A 19593-nucleotide genomic window follows, 5' to 3' on the forward strand; every position below is an offset into this window, starting at 1 on the left:
GTCGGCTTGATTTTCTCCCTGCCGTCAGCTGGTGGTTCAGGAGCTGCTGCCCTGGCGTTCTTTTCCCCCCGAGCGGTGCGGGCGGAGGAGGCTGGAGCGATAAATATCCCTGTGGCTGCAGGCGGGCTGGGGACAAGAAGGGCCCGCCCGGGGGCTGCGGGCAGCGCCCTGAGCTGGGCGCTCTCCTGGGGTCTCTGTGCACGGGCTGCGGCTTTGCAGGGCTACGGAGGCGTGACAGGACCCGGAACAAACCCGTATAGGTGAACTCCGTGTATTTAAATTAGCTTGGGATGACGTTGGAGCTGGTCACAGTGGTGGACAAATCCGAGCAAGAGCTGGTGGAACATTGAACCGTAACAGGCGTCGTTAAAGGTTGATAAGTGCCTGAGTGGTATGCCGTGTGTGCCTCTTTAGCTCTTGAAATCCCTTCGTTGTATGTGCCCGGCAGTCTGTACAAGAGAGACAAGTAATTTTTTTATTATTAATTCCAAAAAAAGGAACACATTCTGTTATCCTAAGTCACTCATTAAAACTTGCCAAGTGCCGTTTTCCTCAGCCTTTCAGTTGTGAGATCAAAATTTCAGTAAAGAAACTGAAAAATATTTCCTCTTGATTAAAAGGATTTTATATTAATTACATCTGATGTATCTAATGGATATTCTCTGTTGTGTCAATCTCTAGTGATATTCTCTGTGGTAAGAATGAAACAATGGAAGGTAGCTGCTGGCCTTCTGTACATTGGAAGATCCTGAATATGCCAGTAAAGTCTAAAACCAATTCATTTTTCAACTTTCTGTGATGAAGGTTGTACAATGCAAGTAATTAATAAAATGTGTAGTAAGTTGCTGCTGTCAGCTTTTTAATTTAGATGCAACACACAGCAATTAACTCAGGCTTTCCTTCTGTGTTTGTTATGAAAATAATATCGTAAGGAGGAAAATAATAATTATGTATGTTTTTACTTATGAAGTGGAAGTTGACAATGCTTATAAACAAGGCAAATTAGGCCAAGGCCTAGTTATACTTGTAAGTAAACAGCTGTTCTGACTGGCAGAGTAGTTGATAGGGCTGCAGTCCTAATATGCCACCCCACCCTCCACTGTTTTGGAAAACATAGTAAGTTTAAAAAAAAAAAACTCAGAGAGGAGGGGGTAAAATCCATCTAGATTATGAAAAGCTAATCTGAGAGAGAAAAATCCATCTTCCTTTAATGGAAGAGTAAAGATAACAATTAGAAATAAGGAGCCGAATAAGCACTTGTGTCTTAAATCAAGTGTTGAAGCTGCCCCTTGAGCATTTGCTAATCCCATTCCAGCTGAAATGGGTCAGGTACCTCTAAATAGTTACAAGCATCTCTTTACTAACCAAGCTAATATTTGAAGTTGTCTGTATGTGAAGTAGAAAAAGGCCTATTTTGAGTAACAGCATAATTAATCCCTTCAGCCTTGGGGTCTGGGTATGAACTCCTTGACAAGTTGTCTAGACATTTTAATGTCTCCCTCTTTTGCTACTAATGTTTCTGTAGAGATCGTTGATCCATCAAGTACAGCTCTTGCCTCCTGTCCCACTCCTTTCTCTCTTCTGGTTTCAGTTGGTAATGCAAAGCAGGTTTTTTCTTTATTTTTCACTTTCTAAAGCAAGGGTTGTATAGTGTAAAAAAAGTGCTAATGCTGCCTTTAATGTTGTCCTGTCCTGTTAATCTTGTGCTGCTTTTGTTTGCAAATAAGTCTAAGCAGGGCAAGCAGAGCATTCAAGGAGAAACTTAAGCCTGGCTGTAGTTGGTGTACCAGGGGTGGTAGCTTTACAGGTCTCCAAACTGAGCAGTGAGCTAGCTAAGCCACATTTGAGCAGCCTCTACAAACAGAGCTTGACTTGTGCTGCTTTATATTTTGACTGGAATCTGTATAAAACAGATGTATGTACATCTAAGCCACTGAACTAGAAAAATCAAACGGTTAAGAGCATGAGGCTCTCATAGCAGCGTTAGCTGCTGATGTTTTCATTGAAAGCCTTCCATAAACAAAAACAATACTCAATTTCCTGCATCAGCTCTCTTAAACAGTCTGCGTCATTCAATGTTGTTTTTCTTCCATTGTATAATGCCCTTCCAGAATCAGCAGAACCACAGTAAATACATATAACTGAGAGAAGCCAAAGTTAAATTGTCTTGTTTAATCTCAGTAAGATGCTGACAAGAATATCCTGAAATCAAAACTGATATGAAGCTGAAATGTGTCCAAAGCTTCTGCTGTATGTAGTGTCAGCCTTAGTGGGTTCCAAAGCTTTTAATTTCCTGGTTATCTATTCTAACTGTCTAGAGCAATGCAAATAAGTTGTATTAAGATGATAGCAATTTGGATCTTATATCCTCAAGTTTTCTTTGAAAAAGTAGTTGTGACTTGTAAGTTAGGTCAGGTTATTTAAAAATCCCAAGCAGGATTTTTTCTCATTTATGCTGATGCTGGCTAAAAGAGCAGAAGTTCATTTGGAAACCCGTAACCTGAAGGGTATTTTTTAGTAAGTTTGGTTTGGTTTTCTTTTGTGAAGTCCTCAGTATTTTATTTTCTTCCACAGTAGTACCTCTAGGCGGCAGAACCAACCTCAAAGGCACTACGGAATTACCTCTCCAATTAGCTTGGCTCCTCCTAAGGATATAGATTTCATTCATACCCAGAAATTAGTTGATGCAATGAAGCCATTTGGGGTATTTGAAGAAGAGGAAGAATTGAATCACAGGTATAACAAGACTAAAGTTTGTAAACCTCTGGGGGTTTTTTAGGGCAAAATTAACCTCGCTTTTCCTTACAGGTTGGTTGTTCTTGAGAAACTGAATAATTTGGTCAAAGAATGGATTTCAGAACTTGGTGAGAGCAAGGTAAGGATATTCTATATGTTCTTAAAACAGCTGAAGCCTTATTCCTTTTGAAGGCCATGCTACTAGGATTTATGCTAAAGTTCAGCTTAACTTTCTTCTGAAGTATTAAGCAGAGCTGTAGTAACTACCATTGAAATATGGTATAAAAGATACTTCAGATCAAGATCTTGAAGTCTTTGAACAAATTTGAAGTGGCTCTTATCAATTGACTTGTGGCAGTTAACAAAGCTGAAACATCCCATTGTGGGGTGAGATAGTGGTAAATGGGCACTAGTCTTGCCCCATTAGTCTACAGCACTCCACCTACTTTGAAATTATTACAGCAGACTTGTCTTTTGTATAGCTCTTGGGTTGTGATAATGTAAGTGCATCTGCTGAAGAGAAGACTAATAATAGGTCTTAATTTGTGTAAATTAATGAAAGGATTGCTACATTACTCATAGATTTTTGGAGTTGCAAGTGCTCACTTCAGGAAAACTATCAGTCTATTAGACTAGCAACTCAGTGTGGAAGTGAGAAGACATTGTTATGGAGGCTGTTGTAGTCTTTCTAAGTAACTCATACACTAGTTTAAACTTGCATATAATCAACATGTATAATATATTCTCAAGTCAAGTCTTTCTCTTCTACCCACAGAATCTTTCCCCTTCAGCAGTAGCAAGTGTTGGTGGCAAAATATTTACATTTGGTTCTTACAGGCTTGGAGTACAAACTAAAGGTAGAACTGTCATTGTTTTATCATAGTTCTAGTATTTCAAAGTGTTTCCCAACAATAACAGAAGAAATGGCATCTCTTTGCAGGTGCTGACATAGATGCTGTTTGTGTTGCTCCTAGACACGTGGAAAGATCAGATTTTTTTCAGTCATTCTTTGAAAAACTAAAACATCAGGAGGAAATAAAAAATTTAAGAGTAAGTTCTCTCCTTGATAGATTGTGCAACTTCTACAATAAGAATATTCATGTTAAAGATTTGTATTGGTGATAAATAGAATCATAGAAAATGTCATATAATCATAGTAAATGTCTTACAAGCAAAAAAAATGTTTCTGAGCACCTTCTAAAATACTATTTAATGCAGCAAGAAAATGCTGAAGTCAAGATTTTGGCTTCTTTCCCCAAAGACTGTACATCACACAATCTTTCTGGTACACTTCTCTCCCACCCATGTTTTGGAAATGAGTCAGCTGTGTCAAAGCAATGTTGCCCCTAGGAGCCTTGCTTTACTCTTAGGTGTAGTGAGAGGCTTGTAAATAAGGTAATTGCATGCAGGAAGAGGCAGCCTGAAAACTAAGGAAGTTGAATGTAATGTGGAAAGGCTTCTGTCAGTGCCTTTGCCCCATGGGGTTACTCTGGATGTGCTTTAGGGTCTCTGATTTATTCTCCTCTGGTCGTGTTCCTCTCTGACTACTCAGCCTGAGGCTGCAGAAGGGATGCACCCTGTCAGCTTCACATACAGTTAATAGGAGCTGTGCTGTTAACAGACAAAAGTGTTTTGTAAAAGTGCTCTCAGGTATGTATGCTGTGTACCTTGCATGTAAAACTGAAATCCTGATACATGTTTCTATTAGCCTAGTACTTCTCCTGCAGACTTTTTGAAGGACTTCATATGCATAGCTAATGGGCTTACATTTAGGTAACTGTCACCTGAAAACAGACTCACAGTAGGCTGCAGCATAGTTTCTAGCAAGTGGTCTACAAAATGAAAACTGTAGGTAGCTGATGGCATCTCAGTCACACTAGAAATAAAAATACAGGAGACTAGTGTGCACTGCCATTTTTTTAGATTTCTGTGGATGTTAACCAGCACAGAAATACCTTTTCTTCCTGGCTACCAAGCCAAGTACCTTACACCCACTGATACTGGTAGCTTATTGTGCACTGCTTGTTTGTTACAATACACAGTCAGCCTCTGAATCTTTGGGTAAGTAACTTTTTACAGCTGGTTATCAACACAGAATTAGTGCAATACTGCTTGCAGCTTATAAACGTTTTTGTTGGTTAGGAAGCAACTCGGTCTTTATACTATATTGTTTAGCAGTGTAAATGCTGTATCACATTTTAGAAAAAACATTCAAGTAGCAAAAGAGGTTTTCTTACTCAGTTATTTTATCCTTTACAGGCAGTTGAAGATGCATATGTACCAGTTGTCAAGTTTGAATTTGATGGCATTGAGGTAAGCATTTCAGTTTTTGTTTCTTTAAGTGACTAAATTTGTTTCTTGCATTGTAATAGGATACCTTTTCTAGGGACCTGTGACTGGGCTGTTTTGGAAGATTATTGCTATCTTAAAATATATTTAGAAAACTGTAATTGAAAGGCCTGACCTCAGCCAATCCTAGGAGAAGACACTGCAGTAGTATGAGAGCTTATAGGAAAATAAACACCTAGGAAGTCTGGCAGGCATGGGAAAAGTAGGGACTTCTTTTTCTAAACCTGCCATGGTAGCCTGCTTGAATAGCACTTATCTCACAAGGGTTGCACAGAGGGGTAGTAGAGGCAGTGTCCTTGCTAACTCTCCTTAGCTCTACTAAGCTACCTTTCTATGAAGGACTGCAAGTGGTGTAGCTCACTGTATGAACCAAGAGCAAACTACATGTTTTGTTGCAAATCAAATAATGAGGCAGTTAGGAGACAGTCTGGAAAATAAAAATAAGAGTGCTCATTTGACTCCTGCCTAGATTCGTCAGCTGCAGAAAGCCTTTGTATCTTGGATACATCTTGTTCAGTGGATAAAGATCTGCATGCTATACCTACATACTTATGTAGTATATAAGCAAGTTACTGCTTGGTATTACTATAATGAAGACACTCATTAACCTTTTTGTGGCCTTTATTCTGTAAATGTCTGTACAGATAATTTTCTTGCCTCAGACTGTACTAAAAAGCAAATACTTGAGGATTAAAAGGGCTTGCTGTATAAAGAAAATTCTTCCTCCTTTAATGAAGTATAGTTGAGGTGATTTAGCTTATCTATGTCTTAACTCTATGATTAATTTTAAGTTCCCTTTAATGGAAATTCTAAACTTACAGTATCTTTTTAACTTGAAAAAACTCCTATCTTAAAGAAAGAGAATGCAATGAAGGTTTTGTACATGAAATGTAGAACTCGTACTAATTTTCTGGCAAATTTCTTGAGAGGTGCATCTATAGTCACAATGTTAACCATTCTTTTTAGACTTCAACTTTCCCCCACGAGCATGTTATTTGCAAACAGTGTGGCATCCTAACTCACAGTTGGCACTTTTTTCTTTTAAGATTGATCTTGTGTTTGCAAGACTGCCTATGCAAACTGTTTCTGATAACCTTGATCTTGGAGATGACTCACGTCTGAGAAGCCTGGATATAAGATGTATACGGAGCTTAAATGGTAGGCAAGTTTATAGATTCTTAAAGTAAGTGTTACTAAAATCAGTATAAAACGCACCTGAGTTTATGTACAAGGTGCAGAAACTGATCTCCTGTATACTTGAGATCTGGGGAGGTGGTAAGTGGATTTAAATTTGGATGTTTCAAGAAGTTGTGTGTTTAGACACTTGTATTTCATGTTTCTTTGGTCAAGGTGTGTGTGTTCCAGTTTGCTACAGAAACTGATTTGGTAGGAAGAGCACTTGATCCAGAAGAATCTGTTGTAGCTCAATAAAATAAAATTAAATGCCTGGAGCCTAACATGTTCACTGTTTAATACTGACTTGTTTAGTTGTTCCTGGTTGTCAAAGGAAACTGAGCTTTTGGAATCCTGTAGAAAGGCCTTATAAATTGTTGATTGTAGTCTAAACTATAAAAAAAGCTGCTGGGGGCAGCAGTTACCTGAGGTGGTACTGAGTGTTACGTGTAATCTATAACTTATAAAGTAATACAAAACAAGTAATTAAAACTTGCTTTCATAAATTTGAATGTTAAACTGTAAACTACTGATCCAGTGTATAGCATAAAACCGATTGGTACCTATTTCTAGGAACTTCTGTACTTTCTTCTTGCAGGCTGCAGAGTTACTGATGAAATACTACATCTAGTGCCAAATAAAGAGAACTTCCGACTCACGCTCCGTGCTATCAAGCTGTGGGCAAAACGTGAGTAGTGATCTTTAACCTTTCCAGAGGCACCTCATGCTGAAAAAACAGGACCATTATAAGCACTTCAGCTTTGGATAGCTGTTTAAATTGCAGTTTTTAACCAAAAGCTGCTTTAGTTTAGATTCAAGGTCTGTCCATGTGGTAAATTGTGTTTATTAATGGTGGTAGAGTGGGGAGGAAAGGGGAGTGTCTACAAGGCAAGGTACTGCATTGTTTATTGGGAACCTGACTACAAATGATAAAAAATGCCAAGTTAAGTACAAAAGCTTGATATGTAATAAGATACAGAATAAGAAAATCCACTTGCACATGTGGCTAGAGCAAGTGGTAGAAGAATGGTGGATGTATTTATTATGGGAGGTTGGAGTGATGCAGTAGCTGTAACAGCATAAGCAAATTTTGGAGTTGCAGTGTTCTGGGAAGTGATGTGCTAATGATTCTTAGCACTGCAAGGTTTAACAATTTTGGCCTCATTGCACTACAAAAGTAACTGTGCAGCTGAAATGTACAAAATATTCTATAGGTTATGAAGTTGGTACTGTAAATTTGAAGGAATATACTTGGCTATCGAAAGAGGACAGGCTAACTACAGTGTCTATTCTAGGACGTGGCATTTACTCCAACATGCTGGGATTTCTTGGTGGGGTTTCCTGGGCAATGCTGGTAGCAAGAACATGTCAGCTCTATCCGAATGCTTTGGCTTCTACTCTTGTTAACAAGTTCTTCTTGGTTTTTTCAAAATGGTAAGAGCTTTTTCTTTATTTTAATTTGCATAAAAAAGTAACACTTCCAGAGAGTTCTTCTTATAATATTTATCCTGACAACATTGAATCCTACCCTGAATTACATGGTAGAGTTTTATATGCACAGTTAGTTACTACTGGCTTTTGTTATGTAGGGAATGGCCAAAACCTGTAATGCTGAAACAACCTGAAGACAGCAATCTTAATTTACCAGTATGGGACCCTAGGGTATGTAGACACTGAATTCAGAAGCATTTAAACTTCTAACCTAAACTGATCCTAAGCAAAATTGTTTTAACATCATAGGTGAACCCATCAGACAGATACCATGTAATGCCTATCATCACCCCAGCCTATCCACAGCAGAACTCAACATACAATGTGTCTGCATCAACACGAGCAGTCATGGTAGAGGAGTTCAAACATGGTAAAGTTTTTTCCATGCTTATTAACTGATTAAGAGTAGAATTTTTGCTATATGAAACAACATTATCTGAGTTGGTTATACTGAACAAGTTGTTCTGCCCTCTTAGGTAGAACAGGTCTCTGAGAAGTACAGCTCTTGGAGGCAGTAAAGAACCAGTCTTAAAATGAACTGTTGTAGTAGACCTGCACTCTGTCAAGGGGGGATCCCTGCTTTTTGTTTTGTTAATTACTGTTTGAAATCTTTATCCTGTAAATTTTGTATCATGCTTTACTAGTCTTAAAACCAAAATAGTAATAAGGTGTTCAACCTTAATTGTAGGTCTTGCAGTTACAAATGAGATTCTCCAAGGAAAATCAGACTGGTCAAAGCTCTTTGAGCCTTTGAACTTCTTTCAGAAGTACAAGTATGTATGAAATATGTTGTCTGAATTTGAAATGATTTACCTACTGGTTAGTATAGTGCATTTTAACTTGCAATCTAATTAGAAGATAGCGTGACTGGTTTTTCAGAAACTGAAGGTAGTTATATGAATTTGAGTAAGGATCAATATAGGGAAAACAAAAAAACCTATGCCACTGACAGTTTTTATTAGGAAAAAATCAACTGGTATTTAGAATATAGCAGTCTTAAAGATGTCTTTCTTCAATTAATACTGTACTGAATATAGTATATAATCTTCCTTGTCTGGAAGTCATACATCTAAGAAAGTTTTGGTTTCACTTGAAGGAATATCAAGTCCTGAGCTAGTGTATTTTTGTTCTTTCTTCCAGACATTATATTGTGCTGACTGCTAGTGCCTCTACTGAAGAGCACCACTTAGAGTGGTAAGTCTTGTTTTAAATATGGGTTTGATACATAATTAAAACTCAATTTCATGTTGCACTTGATTTTTAGCTGTATTAAAAACAAAGAGTTAAACTGTGTACCTAGGCATGGAATACTGTAGCAAGTTAAGCAGACAGTTCACCAGCAAAATTAAAAGCTTTCTTCTGAGGGGAAGGTAACATAAATCTTGCTGTTTGAGTGATGAACCTAAAGATCTGAGTCATGATGAGAAGAAACTAAAAGGGCTAGTGTGTCTGAAAGTCAGATGCTGTCACCTGGAGATGCAGATGCAAGGAGTCTGGGAAAGCTGCTTACCCAACACTACTGCAGTTGAGATGTTTCTTGTTGCAGAGGCTGAAGCAAGCTGGGATTGCTTGATGTGATCAGATCTGTAATGGACACTATTGAGAGCTAGATCTTTTACTGACAGTAGTGGTCGACAAACTTTTTGGATTGCTCACTTCTATCAGGAAAAAAACCTATTTTTGAATACGTATTTGTAATGTGTTTGTACTCATTTACAAGTTAACTTCACTGAAGTTCTAATATTTTTCTTCCATACTACAATGGATTGTCTTGTACATCCCCTGAGGTACACCCTGTTTCCTACCCCCCCCCGACTCTGGAGACCACTGTTCTAGATCCTTAGATGATTTGATTTAGTAACTTTTTTGCTAGATGTTATATTTAATTTAGAACTAGATGGCACTCAACACTGCTTTGCTCTGATTATGTAGTCAGACTATTCCAGAGCCTACTTTTCTCCAGTGAAGTAAAACAAGGCTGTTTAATCTGGGTGAAATATGACAGTCTTCACAGAGCATCTGAATTCTCATAAATTGTATTTACTAAGTTTTAAGTCAGTGTTCAGACATCTTCTGTTTAGTGCTAAAAATGATCACTTTAGCACACTTGATAGTGCACAGGTAAATTACAGGAGTGCTGATCTACTTTGTGAAATGTGAGAATCACTTCAATTGTAATTGGAAGAAATTACTTTGACATGGCACTTGTCATTGTCTGAAAGGATATGTGCCAATAACTTTTTTAACCGATGCTAACCATAAATCTTGAAATAAGGGGAAATGGTGAGGAATTAAGGTATTGTAATGTGTATGTTACTTTGCAATAGTATTCTTCATTGAAAAGTTAGTTCTTTGCTTTTCTCAAGTAAGCAAGCAAAATAGATCTGTGTAACACACTCCTGTTTTGAGGGAACCTTTGTTACACTTCAAAGTTTGTCTTGTGCTTTAAGGCAAAATTCTTCTGCTGTCTCTAAAAGACAGCTAACCTAATGTTTAAAAATAGCTCTAATAGATGCTTTTCCCTGAATTTGCTGGTGTGGTCAGTTAAAAATCGTATCAGCTACAGCTTGATGTCAGTCACTGGTATAAAACAAGGAGTTACAGGCAGAGGCCTTAGAGACAAGTAATTTTTAATGTGAAATGTTTTTAAGTGAGCAAAGCTTATTGTGTATCTCAGAAAAGATGAGTAAGGTTCTGCCTCCAGTGAAAGCTAGTGTTTTTGCAGTGACAGATGAAGGCAAATTGAGGCTTTATTTTGCATCTGGGAAAACTAAAAAGCAGAAGATGTACTTGCTCCAGTTTGTCTGCTGTAAGAACAAGTTTAGTTCACCAGCTCTTGAATGGATTTGGGAATAGATGGCACATCTGTGTTCATCAACTTAGGATACTTTAGAAGAATGTACAAATTTCTGACAAATGCTTTCAAGCTTAACAGTGTTTTACATAAAAGGGTAAAATGCCAGTACTTAAATGAAAGGCCTTCTTGGTCATGACTCATTTCTTGGTTAAGTTTCTGATATGACTGTGCCAACTTGATTATATGTTTAATAAAGGAACTATATTTTCCAATTTGCCTAGAAGAGGGAACTCTCTTCACTGACCAGTCTGCAGGAAGAATTGCATCCTTTTTTAGGTGTAATTAAACACTTGTGCTTGAGACTTTTCTGAACTGCTCTGCTCCTTCAGCTTTGGGGTTAAAAGGAACTTTGCAGCACTTCAAAATGCATCCAGAGGTGCTGCGATCTGTTGCTTCTTGATAATTTCATCATAGATTGGAGGTGGAAGTGTTGTATCTGACCTGTTAAGAGTACATGTTAAACACATGTACTGCTATCTTTGGAAATGTGAAAGTTCAAATGTCACTGGAAACATCTTGAACTATAGTGTGTGTAGTATAAAAATCTAGGATCTACTCAGCAGAATTTAACTGGCTACTTATTGATTGATAAGCATTTTTGTGTCAGCATTATATTATGCAAAGGCATATAACTAATGTGCTGGATACAGCTAAAATTAGTACATCTTTTGTTCTTATTAGGATTGGCCTTGTTGAATCTAAAATTCGTGTGCTGGTTGGAAACTTGGAGAGGAATGAATTTATAACTATTGCACATGTACAGCCACAGTCTTTCCCTGGCAACAAAGAACTCCGTAAACAGTGAGTTTCCTTATTTTTCTGAAGTACAATTTGGCCAATGTATTGTAACTTGTTTCTATTCATTCATGTCAGCTCATCTGTAGGAGATGTTCAGTTACATACCTACTGTTTTGTAGGTATCAGCTCTGACAGGAGACGTTTTGAGCCTGTAAGATGTTTTAAGGAAGGGAAAACTTCATAGAGAAGCACTCTGAGAATATAAGTATGGGCTAATCTTTAACTGCTGTGTACAACTAAACTGTTTTGCTTAATCCCCTCTTTACTAGCATCCAAATAACTGCATAAATTAGATTTGTTAATCTGTCTTTTTAGGAGTGGATATGTGTCAATGTGGTTTCTTGGGATCATTTTTAGGAAAGTGGAAAATGCAGAAAGTGTTAACATTGATTTAACATACGTTATACAGTCATTCACAGATACAGGTAAGCCTATAGTTTATTCTAGTCCTGTAAGATTTAATTTTTTTAGTGAATGTTGCTTCACAAAGTGAATTGTGCTTGCTTCTGGTATTAGATGTTAGGTATTTTCTACGTGTTGCTCTCTATAGAAATTAGTTTGCCAAACTTTCAAATTATGTTTTAAAAGGTCCATCTTGAAACAAAAATGTGTACTACAGTCATAGACTCTATGTGAAATAACAGTTCTGCAGATGATAGTAAAAACATACAAAGCAACAGTGTTTCATGAAGTGCACAGTCAAATGTGAAGCCAGGAGTTGCCCACTTACTGGATGTAGTTATGCCTGTCAAAACCAGTTTTCAGTTGCAGAACTTAGAAGGCAGGAATTAACTGTATCAGGCTTAAAAATAAGTTAATAATGCCTATTGACAATATTCTTCCAAAACAACAGCTAGTGTATATGAACTCAAAACTTCAAAAGTCAATGAGTTGTCACATTGTAATTGCATGCAGTTTTGCATGTAAACCATCATGTTCATATTTAGTTCTTACTTAGGATAGATGTAGCAATAAAGTAATATTGCAAGAGTTGTTAGCTAATACTACAATAAAGGGGTATTGGTGTGAGGAGTGATTTGAAAGTCTTGGTCTTCTCCATAAACAGTTCCTCCCAAGCTCTTGTGCCTTTCAGAAGAGCATGTGTGCTGTCAGGCTTATGCCTAACTGTAAATAAGCACAAAGGAAAAGTGTTTGGACAAAGTTTCAAGCAGTGGACTCCTTAAAGTGTTTGTTTGCACTGATGAAGAGTTTATACATAATACCAGTGTGAATAGTATTGGCGTAAGCCAGATGGGATGACTTCCTTGGGCTCATACTTATCTGTTCTGATGCTTGTCTTGTACATTGCATCCAGTGGCACTGTTTCAGTGTTGTGGCAAATGTAGATTATGTCAACAAGGTTTATGTACTGCTAAGGGACTAGAAGTAATGTTAAATCCTTCATTTCTATGCACAGAATTTATTAGTATGGCTGTGTGTTCTTACTTTAGTGAAGCAGTTTATAGTACCTTTTGGATATAGGGTTTGAATCCAGAGAGATTGAACTGGATAGGTATTTCTTGAGAAATGTGAAATCCCTTGGCAAATGTGGGGGTGACCTGTGCTTATGTGACAGAAAATTTGTCACATACCTTGACTTTGAGAGAATATTTTTAAAAGCACAGATTAACCTCATTCAAGTTAAGGACTATAACACCCACTAGGGCTTCTGTTGAGTCAAGTTTACCTCTACTTTTACATATAAACAATATTGGATTTACTTTGAAGCAACTATTGGTATTGGTGAAAATGTTCTTATTTGTGTTTTTAGTTAACTTTCTCCTGTATAAAACCTTAAGCCTTTTTGTTGCATGTTTTGATTCCCACTCTGTATCTCAGTAAGCTGACTTCCTTATTAATCTCATGTTAGGCCTGTTAAGTATTTTTAATTGCTTAAAAAACACTTTACAGGCATTAAGAAAAGCCTATTCAAATTGTAAAGATTCTCTTAAGTCAGATGTCCCTAAAATCCAGTTTTATTTTCTTGGACAGATTGAATTTTGGCATTTAAACTAAAGTTACATGTTACACAACTATTAAAAAAAAAACAAACAACAAAACAAACTATCACCACTGTAAATATAAAATAAAAAAATAATCTGAATCTCAGGTAAGGTATGCGTCTCATCAGCTGTGCACAATTGGGTTGATACGGAAAGTCCTCTAGGTCTATTCTCAATCAGAAACCTTAGGGTTAAGGAGTATTTTCTCCTTCAGGATATCAGCTCAGATATTATCTGTGTGAGCTGCATGAGTAGCCAACTACAACTGTAACTGAGCACATAAATTAATATCTGGACTTAAATTGCTGTTGTGTAGCTGATCTGTACTGGGTGTGAAATGGGTGTCGGGTCACATTGATCTTCTTGAGGCTGTATGTAGAGTGCTGGGGTAGCATTCTGTGTTCAGTTAGGCTGGAAACTTCTTGCCTTTGGTCTGGTCTGGACAGATTTAAAAGACAGACTTCTTTTCTAAAGAAACCATATGTAACTGACAAACACCTAGTGCAAACATCATTGCTAAGCTACAACACTTTCTTGTTAGTTTACAGGCAGGCTAACAATCTCAACGTGTTAAAGGAAGGTATGAAGATTGAGGCAGCTCATGTGAAAAGAAAGCATCTCCACTATTTTTTGCCTGCAGAAATCTTGCAGAAAAGGAAGAAGGTATAATAAAAATTTAGCTCTTCTGGCAATATTTTTTTTGTCTAATAATTACTTGAAACTTTATTTTTTGTTGTTCCAGCAAAGCATGCCAGACGTTAGTCAAAATGCAAGTGGGCTTCAGTGCAAAAGGGCTTCTTCAGATGGAAGCTGTTTGGAAAGTTCCAGAGACATGGACTACAGAATATGTGGTTCCTCATCATTAAGCAAGATATCTAAATTGGACACCTCTACAGCAGAGATGGAAAGGTTAGCACCATAACTTTGGAACTGTGGAGAAACTGCTTTTAATTGACTCAATGTGTATTGATATGTCTAAGATATCTTGTTGGAATCACAGAATCACTTAGTTTGGAAAAGGCCTAAGATTGAGTCCAACCATCAACCCTACTTTGCCAAGCCCAGCACTAAGCCATGTTCCCAAGAACCACATCTAGATGACTTCCAAACACATGCAGGGATGGTGCCTCAAACGCTTTCCTGGGAGGCATGTTCCAATGTCTGACAAACCTCTCAGTGAAAAAGTTCTTCCTAATGTTTAGTCTAGACCTCCCCTGGCACAGATTGAGGCCATTCCCTCTTGTTCTATCACCAGTTACTTGTGAGAAGAGACTAGTACCTACATCTTTACAATTTCCTTTGAGGTAGTTGTAGAGGGCAACAAGGCCTCCCCTCAACCTCCCTTTTCTTCAGACTAAATAGCCCCATTTTCCTCAGCTGCTCCTCATAAGACTTGTTTCTCAAGGCCTTTCATGAGCTTCATTGCCATTCTTTGGACATGTTCCAGCACCTCAATGTCTTTCTTGTATTGAGGTGCTCAAAACTGGACACAGTATTTGAGGTGTAGTCTCACCAGTGCCCAGTACAGAGGGATGATCACCTCCCTGGTCCTGTTTGCCACACTTTTTAATACAGGCCAGGATGCCATTGGCCTCCTTGGCCACCTACTGGCTCATATTCAGCTGCCTATCAGTCAGAACCCCCAGATCCCGTTCTGCTGGACAGCTTTCCAGCCACTCTTCCACAAGCCTGTAGCATTGCATGGGGTTGTTGTGGCCCATGTGCAGGACCCAACACTTGTCCTTGTTGAGCTTCATACATTTGACCTCAGCCCATTGATCTACTCTGCCCAAGTCTCTCTGTAGAGCCTCCCTGCCCTGAAGCAGATCAGCACTCCTTCCAAACTTGGTGTTGTTTGTGAACTTACTGAGGGTGCATTCTATCTCCTCATCAAGATCAGTGGTAAAGATGTTAATGTTTAATGAAGAGCTGATTTTAATCACAGAAATCCTGGAGCTGTTGCTGACTTAGTGAAGCAGTATAAGAACTCCAGCAGTGTCTGCAGCTTCCTGGGACATCTATCACTGAGCTACCTGTGAACAGGAGGAATATGCAATTTTCAGAGTATTAGACCAGTGGTACCCAATGTTTAATGCCTGCTGTTCTCAGACTGGTACAGAAGGAGTAGCATCCAAAAAAAAAGTATGTGGTAGAGCAAATACATTCACCAAAAGCAGCACCGAGTGCTGGATATACTAAGCTGGAAAGAGTACAGTACATAGAGACTTACTGAAGAAAATGCTGAAGTTTAAATTTGTGATTTGAAGTTCAACAAAATTAAGATCTCACACTAAATTGCCTTGAGTTTATGGTGTTCAATAGAGCTGTGACAATGAGCTAAGAAGGTAGATGTTTGTTATGCATGACTTCGTGGAAACTGAATATATCGTATTTTATGAACTATCATTGTATAATTGTAGTGTGTGACTTTTACAGAAATGCTGTGTGTCAGAGATCCAGTGGTGCAAAGAGTAGAGAGAAGATGCCTCTTGTAGCTGTACCATCTGTGTCTAAAGGACTCCCCATTCCTGTTATTGATTCAAGTATGTATTGAATTAGTGGGTGAAATGTCTTTTATTTCATGGATGAACTCTAAAAGCTCTGTGTCCTGCAGAAATAGAGGCTACAGTTGCAATAAGGACATCTGGACCTCCAATTGGTTGCACCATCCCAGGACATAACACCTTTTCTCAACTCAGAGCACATTTTGTCCAAGGACAGCTTGATGTATGTGGGACTCCAGTTACCAGTCCTAAGATCACTGCACCCAAACGATGTTATTTACAGACCTCTAAAGGATGTCATTCACCTACATCAGAAGAATGCCCTGAAAAACCAATAGATGGAGACATGGTAAGAAAGGAGGACTAGCCTCAGGAGGGTCTGAATTAGAATTATGGATGTAGAATGAATGACACAACTGAAGAAACATATAAATATCCCCAATGGATTCAGGAATGTAAATTTTGCCCTTATTATAGTTTTATTATTACATAAAATTGTCTTTGATATAATGTATAGTTATCAAATAATTTTTTCCAATATCTGGCACCAATGACTTTCTGGTCTGGTGGCAGGGTCTTACTGACCAGTTGCTGATGGAACGGACTCATTTTGAAGCAGTTGAATTAACTCAAAAAATTATCTCAAAAGAAAGAGGATGTGAATCTTAAAACTATGAGCTGATTTTGTTCTGGCAGATGATTTCAGAATGCCTGTTGATAGTTGTGTTGCTTTAGGAATCAGCATCCTACTCAGTAGGTCATCCACTGCTGAAATGACAGTGTGCATTTTCTTGTTAAATCTTGGGTTTGTGAAAGCTCTAAGTTAATAGTTGATTTGCTTTATTGCTATATATGAATCTCCTTAAATAACTGTTAAATAGCTGGCTTTATGGCTTGACATCTAACTGGAGACGGAGGCAAAGAACAAACAAAAAAAGCTCAATTTTGACACATTCCAAGAATGAATTGGCATAACTTACCTAGCATTGAATATTCCAAGTACTGATTTCAAGGGTTCATAGCAAGAAGTATTTTAGATACTTGAGATTCCTGTGTGGTATAGTAGTCTTGTCTTAATGGTGTTTTAAGAATGGCCACTAATACATTCAGGGACCGGAAAATGTATCCAAATACGAATGTAATTTTAGTATAGCAATTGTTTTAAGTCTGTGTATTCTGTTCTTTTAGTTAACTGGCCAGGATTCAGCATTCAAAGATGGTGGCAATCCAGAAGATGTCAAAAGATCTACGGAAAATGTAACTTTGAAGTGATTTTACTCAGGGGACTAACATCACATAAATACTTCACTCATTTATTAATGTAAACAAAAATGTTTTTTAGTTTAACTTAGTTTTTTTTCCAGATCTTACACCTGTGGGACCTATCTTAATAGTTACTATTAAATGATTTGGTAGTATCTGACAGAAAAAGGCTTTGTTTTTTTTATATATTAATTTACTGCTGTAAACTAAAACTACTGTAAAGACTAAAGTACTTGGCCTCTGCCAAGGAGCATAAAAAGCTCTCTATTCAATGTAGCTTGCTACTGAAGCATAAACCCTTGTGGGCATACCCTGAAATCAAGATGTGATCTTATTGGTAGAATGAAGGTTAAAAACCTGAAAAGGCTCCTTGCATGTTTATAGGGTTTAAAAAATGAGGTGGATGTTGCTAATGTATGTTTAGTTTAAGTATTCTAGCTCCCAGACCTTGTTGTGTCATTAATTTGACAGTACTGCCTAATCCCTTCTGGCTTTTTTAGGGTGTCCTCAGAGGAAAATCCATGCTGATTCCAATTCTCAACACATCCAGATCACAGGTATTATTTATTGTCCCTTAGTTCATAATTAAAGTAAAACCAGAAATTTTGTTTTCTGTATCAAGGCTTATGTACTATTAATTCCTGTGAATTTGGTGGTTCTAAGTAGTAAACTTTTGCCTATCATGCTTCCACCAAATTGAATAGCTGAACAATGACGTTCCAGGTTTACTCAACAGAAGTGAAGCTGAAGTTTCCAAGTTATTGCAGTTGAGAAAACATGTTTCCATTCACTCAAACACTGACACTTTGTTTCCTGATTTGCTTTTTTTTGATGAGCAAAGAGCTGTACTCCTTGCAGATCTTGCATGAGGTGATCTGAGCTCTTATTATCTTAAAATATACTGATTTCTATGGCAAGACTTAGAAGCTTTGAAGTGTATAAATGGCTTTAACTTTTCAGTGTAATGTAAAATGTGATATTGAGGGTTATAAGACTAAGTAATCTGGACAGTAGAAACACTTAGTTTTCCTGATCCTCGGGTCTGAGAAGAATGGTGACTTCTTCTGTTATACTGTTGGGCAATTTATAACCTATTTCCTGCCACCTGTCTTCCCCCACTCCTCAGGAATATAATTATCTCAATTGATGCCAGGGAAGTAGTGTGCAGAGGGCAAAATTTGCTGTGTAAACTGGTGGTAATTAAGTGGTACAGTGGTAAAAATCTTTATGCTTATTTGGTTGATACCGTTTTGATACATAACTGTTATATTCAGCTAGGAAAGGGTTTACCTGCTTCTACTTCTGAATTTTAAATTTTAAATTTTGAATTTTAAATTTCCTTTCTTTTTTTCCTGTGGTATCTTTTTTGTGTTGTAGAGGCTTTCCAGTAAAGAACTACCAGATGCTTCATCTCCTGTTCCAACCAATAGTATTCGTATTATTAAAAGATCCATCAAACTTACCCTTAATGGGTAACCAGTATCTCTCCAGGTAAAAATTTATGATAACTTCTTAAACGGTCCATGTTATCAATATGTATTGTAGCAGCTAACAAAGTATGGAAGGTACTGTTGCCATACTGCAACTGGCCAGTTAAAATCATGCTTGTCTTTTATAGTATTGTTAGATGCTTTCTTTCAAACTATTGTGTTCTTGTAAGTTATCCTTGTTAGTCTTTTAAAAAAGTCTTAACTGTCACTAACTAAAACAACTTTTGAAAAAGCCACAAAAAATAACCTGTCCTGTGACTTGGATTCTGAATGTATGTAAACAGGGTTAACTAGTCACTGCAACCACATTCTCATTTCAAGTGTGTATGAACATGCTTGTGTTAACTCCTGCTTTCCTAGTTCATGTGCATGTATTGTTCTTATATTAAATTATTTTCCGATTTGGCACAGCATCTATCACAATGGTGCTCAGCTGTTTCAGCTTGTAGCTTTCCACTGTCTAGCACAGCCATGCACTATGCAAGTCTTATCTCCCATGGAGGCCCGTAAATAATTTAAGTATTGAAAAAAATGCAGCCAATGATGCTACCAAGGTATGGAGATTTATAGACATGTCCCATGCCATGTTACCTGATTTTTGTCTTAAGACTGCTCCAGCATGAGACTTAAGGGTTTTTTTGTTGTCACTGGATAGCAAAGCTAAACTGGGAACACACAGTTAAAGATGTACTTCAACCTTGCAGCAGCTGAGGCTTTTGTAATACTACTACCCACAGGCAAGCTGCAAGCTTGAACGCAACTGGCATGCAGAAAGTGGTTTCAGATAAACCCTAAAAGCTGTTCTAAATGGTTACATGAAAACTTGTAGTGGTCTTAAGTCTGGTTCTATAAACTGGTAACACTGCTTACCCAGTTAAGTGCAATAGGGGTGGGGAGAAATTCTGATCAAATGAAACAATGTTATGCTA

General features: G+C 37.7%; 1 protein-coding gene across 1 annotated transcript in view; it reads left to right on the plus strand.

Moving 5' to 3' along the window:
- Positions 1-18650, plus strand: part of PAPOLG (poly(A) polymerase gamma) — a 20132-nt gene extending 1482 nt beyond the window's left edge. Inside the window, exons 3-24 of the mRNA XM_010007148.1 lie at positions 29-260; positions 2575-2736; positions 2809-2875; positions 3512-3593; positions 3677-3786; positions 4996-5049; positions 6132-6243; positions 6857-6946; positions 7554-7692; positions 7848-7920; positions 7999-8119; positions 8438-8522; positions 8890-8943; positions 11288-11407; positions 11720-11829; positions 13949-14070; positions 14150-14316; positions 15844-15950; positions 16022-16260; positions 17100-17179; positions 17686-17731; positions 18552-18650. Of these exons, the coding sequence (XP_010005450.1) occupies positions 29-260; positions 2575-2736; positions 2809-2875; positions 3512-3593; positions 3677-3786; positions 4996-5049; positions 6132-6243; positions 6857-6946; positions 7554-7692; positions 7848-7920; positions 7999-8119; positions 8438-8522; positions 8890-8943; positions 11288-11407; positions 11720-11829; positions 13949-14070; positions 14150-14316; positions 15844-15950; positions 16022-16260; positions 17100-17179; positions 17686-17731; positions 18552-18650 (2471 nt within the window). The remainder of the gene's footprint in view (positions 1-28; positions 261-2574; positions 2737-2808; positions 2876-3511; positions 3594-3676; positions 3787-4995; positions 5050-6131; positions 6244-6856; positions 6947-7553; positions 7693-7847; positions 7921-7998; positions 8120-8437; positions 8523-8889; positions 8944-11287; positions 11408-11719; positions 11830-13948; positions 14071-14149; positions 14317-15843; positions 15951-16021; positions 16261-17099; positions 17180-17685; positions 17732-18551) is intronic.
- The last annotated feature ends 943 nt before the right edge of the window (positions 18651-19593 follow it).

Source organism: Chaetura pelagica, unplaced genomic scaffold (genome assembly GCF_000747805.2).
Source record: "Chaetura pelagica isolate M959 unplaced genomic scaffold, ChaPel_1.0 scaffold111, whole genome shotgun sequence".
In the NCBI taxonomy this organism is placed as follows: Eukaryota; Metazoa; Chordata; class Aves; order Apodiformes; family Apodidae; genus Chaetura; species Chaetura pelagica.